General features: G+C 36.8%; 1 protein-coding gene across 3 annotated transcripts in view; it reads left to right on the forward strand.

Annotated features, from left to right (window-relative positions):
- Nucleotides 1-4,188, forward strand: part of bco2a (beta-carotene oxygenase 2a) — a 10,576-nt gene that overhangs the window by 3,317 nt on the left and 3,071 nt on the right. For all 3 annotated transcript variants that reach the window (XM_016288856.1, XM_016288866.1, XM_016288872.1), the window contains 6 exons: nucleotides 1,542-1,657; nucleotides 1,729-1,831; nucleotides 1,929-2,057; nucleotides 2,302-2,462; nucleotides 2,703-2,870; nucleotides 3,635-3,772. In XM_016288856.1, the coding sequence (XP_016144342.1) occupies nucleotides 1,542-1,657; nucleotides 1,729-1,831; nucleotides 1,929-2,057; nucleotides 2,302-2,462; nucleotides 2,703-2,870; nucleotides 3,635-3,772 (815 nt within the window). The remainder of the gene's footprint in view (nucleotides 1-1,541; nucleotides 1,658-1,728; nucleotides 1,832-1,928; nucleotides 2,058-2,301; nucleotides 2,463-2,702; nucleotides 2,871-3,634; nucleotides 3,773-4,188) is intronic.

The raw sequence follows: 4,188 nt of genomic DNA on the forward strand, positions 1-4,188 counted from the left end.
AATTGGTAAGAATCTGGGCGCTCTTCTGCACTAATGCACATCTGCAAGTTTCACTTTCTGTTGTATGTTACGGCGTAGATTTCATATGTGTTTGTGTGAAGCAATGCAGTGTATGAAAGCACATGTCTGTGTTTAAAAGCAGCTGCTGTATTCATATGAGAGAGGGTGAGATATACTTTGAGTCCAATGGCTTTTGAATGTTATCATAGGTTTAAATTTAGCAGCTTACTTATAACTGAATTTAACTCCTTTTGAATTGTATGTCACAAGTTTGACTTTTCTGAAAGATCCCTGTATGTCTATGTAGTTACTTCATTATTTATGCATTAGTGTATCACAGTACATGTGAATGTGTAGAGAGGAGAGGGATTGTTTTTCTAAAGATAGTGCTTCTCTTTGTAACATCGCTGACTCTCTGCCATTTCAGCTCTGTCATTTGTTAACTCTAATCCTTTACTTTGTTCTTTCAGCTGACATAAATGATGGAGCAGAGTAGTATGTCTGCAAATCTGTGATTTACTACAGCTATATAATTTAATGTAACTCAGGGTTAGCTAACCTTGCAGTTTAGGATCTCTATATAAAAGTGTCAGCAACACTTTAGAATAAGGTCCCATTTGATAACATTAGTAAATGGCTTAGCTAACCTGAAATGACAATCAGAAATATATTTTTAAAGTGTTTATTAATCTTTATTCATGCTAGTAAAAAATATCGGTTCAAACTTGATTATACATTGTCTATATATACATGCTATATACACATACTTACTATAGTAATAACAGTAAATGCATGCAACTAAACATGCAACTAAACCCTAAAACAAACCATAATTCTAACCATAACCCTAAGTACATGTTGTGCCTAGAACTTGTTCATTATTTCTTAGTTCACAGTGCATTAACTAATGTTAACAATGACTTTTAATTTGAAAATGTATTGGTAAATGTTGAAAATTACCTATACATGCTGTAGAAGTCTTGTTTATTGTTAGTTCATGTTAACTAATGTAGTTAACTGATGTTAACAAATGAAACCTTATTGTAAAACATTACCAAAGTGACAATACTCAAAACGCCATTTTATTACCATTATCATAATTTCAGAACATTTGTATTTACAAGTGCATCTTTATAACATTATTCTGATTATTCTTCTGATTAACAGATTTTGATCTGTCTAAAGAAGTCTGAAAATAAACAGTTCTTATCATATATAAACTGTAATCTAAATTAAAATTCTCCATAACGCATCAAATCAAGTTGAAACTAAAATCATCCTCCTCAGTTAATAATTTTTATTGAAAAGCACAGTTCTTGAAACCTTTGACAAAACTAATTGTGCTTAATGTATTATAATTAAAAAAATTTTAAGTCAGAAAACAAGCAGCTTTGTCAGATTTACAGAAGAACTACCTTAGAAATGTGTGTTAAACAACAAAAGAAAAAAAGTCAAAGTTTGTTCGAATCCATTTCTGCCTCAAAGTATAAAAAATAAATAAAATATATTTGTGACACTAATTCCCCTCTTTCCAATTCCAGAGCCAACAGATAATGCCAGTGTCAACTTTGTTAAATACAAGGGTGACTATTACGTCAGCACAGAGACAAACTACATGCACAGAGTGGATCCAGATACTTTAGAGTCTAAACAGAAGGTATGAACGATTACCAGTCTATAGCCACCAGCCTATAACCCATCATGTCTAAGTAGGATTATTATCTGTAGGTGGACTGGAGCAAGTTCATCGCTGTGAATGGTGCTACTGCTCATCCACACTTTGACCCAGACGGCACAGCTTACAACATGGGCAACTCATACAGAAACAAAGGTTAGACTCCTGTCTTCTTCTTGTGTGCTGATCAATCTAAGTGCAATGTCACTATAGGATTAGGAGGCTTGATGTTGTGCTGTGGTGTGTTTTATAGGGGCTTTCTATAACATCATCAGGGTGCCACCAGAAAGAGACGGCCCAGAAGATAACCTAGAGGGAGCCAAGATATTATGCTCTATCGCCCCTCGTGACAAATCCAAACCCTCCTATTATCACAGCTTTGGTGAGCGAAGACGAGAATCTGTCGTGTTTATTATCATCATATCTTCTAGACAGACAGATTTTCATTCTGCATTCTCATGAAGAATGACTATCATGTGTGATTTTATTACACAGCTACTGTAATAGAGTCATGTGTAATTTTACTGCAAGGCACTCTGAATGGTGTAATCGTATAGTCTGAATAGAGCAATCATATCAATGTGCGGCACTGAAAAGCCCTCCTTTTATTTTCCTGAAACTTTCAGGCATGTCAGAGAACTATGTAGTGTTCATCGAGCAGCCCATTAAGATGGATCTGTTTAAGATAGTGACTGGTAGACTAAGGGGGAAATCGCTAAATGAGGGTGTTTACTGGGACCCCAACCAGGAAACCACATTCCACCTTATTGACAAACAAACTGGAAAGGTGAGACAACAATCTTGACAATAGTCTCACAGAGGCACTGAGAACAATGAGGAGCAGATGCTTGAAGCATATGAGTTTATTCATATGTTTGTTTGCTGATTATACTTTATATGGTGCAATGAAAGCTGATTGAGAACATAAAGACAATATCAGATTATTTTTGATATTTTTATCCCTCAAACATACTGTTTTTATTCAGTATGCTTGCATCTTAACCAACTACTCTGCATCTCTCTGCAGGAGATGCCAGTGAAGTACCATGCCAAGGCCTTGTCCACCTTCCATCAGATCAATGCTTTTGAGCAGGATGGATTCCTCATGCTAGACATGTGCTGCTCTGACGACGGACAGGCCATAAACAACTTCCTCGTCCAGAACCTGCGTCAGTCAGGAGAGGCTTTGGATGAGGTAATGTTCTTCCTTAAAGGGATAGTTCACCCAAAAATGAAATTTCTGTCATTAATTACTCACCCTCATGTCGTTCCAAACCCGTAAGACCTTCGTTCATCTTCGAAACACAAATGAAGATATATTTGATGAAATCAAAGAGCTTTCTGACCCTGCTTAGACAGCAACGCAACTGACGCGTTCAAGGCCCAGAAAGGTAGTAAGGACATTGTTAAAAAATAGTCCATGTGACATCAGTGGTTCAACCGTAATGTTATGAACCATGACGTATGTGTCTGCCTTCCTCTGCTTGTAAACAAGGTACAAGGTACACACATGCGTGGTACTTTCGTGAATGCACGTCGAAGACTGACATAAATTGTTGAATAAAGTCGTTATTTTTGTTTTCTTTTGCACACAAAAAGTATTCTTGTAGCGTCATTAAATTCAGGTTGAACCACTGATGTCACATGGACTATTTTAACGATGTACTTACTACCTTTCTGGGATTTAAACGTGTCAGTTGTGTTGCTGTCTGTGGAGGGTGAGATCTTGGATTTCATCAGAAATACCTTAATTTGTGTTCTGAAGATCAACGAAGGTCTTACGGGTTTGGAACGTCATGCGGGTGAGTAATCAATGACAGAACTAACCCTTTAAACTCTTATTTGTCTTAATAATGGTATTAATAATGATAACAACAACATCAACAATCACAGATTTACATAATTTTACATACTGTAATTTTCAAATTCTTATTTTTCCTGTCCCTCTCTTTCTCTCAGATGTATAACACCATGAGCAGGCCACTGCCCCGTCGTTTTGTGCTGCCTCTCAACATCAGCAGTGAAACCCCACTGGAACAGAACCTCAACACACGGCCTGACAGCACCGCTACCGCTGTCTGCCGTACCAAAAATCAGGTGCTGTCTTTATGCTTGCTACCAGAGGTGTAAAGAGTACCTAAAAACCATACTTGAGTAAAAATACAGATACCTCACAGTGAAAATTACTCCACTACACGTTACAAGTCACCAATTCCAAAACAGCTTGAGTAAAAGTCTTAGAGTATCTGATTTTAACAGTACTTAAGTATTTTACTTGTACTGAATATTGGCTCAAAGATGCACTAGTCAAAGAGACATGCCAGTGAAAAACTGTAACGTTGTGGAGAAGCTGCAGAAAATAGGCAGAGGCAAGGATCTATGTGCAGGTATTTAATGGAAAAACTAGAACAAACAATAAGGCAAAAACCAAAGGGAACAAAGAACAGAATGACAAACAGACACCCATTACATTTAACAACTCACAAGGAACTAAAGAAAAACTAGGGCTATAC

This window comes from Sinocyclocheilus grahami, unplaced genomic scaffold (genome assembly GCF_001515645.1).
Source record: "Sinocyclocheilus grahami isolate Dianchi unplaced genomic scaffold, SAMN03320097.WGS_v1.1 scaffold12.1, whole genome shotgun sequence".
Classification (NCBI taxonomy): domain Eukaryota; kingdom Metazoa; phylum Chordata; class Actinopteri; order Cypriniformes; family Cyprinidae; genus Sinocyclocheilus; species Sinocyclocheilus grahami.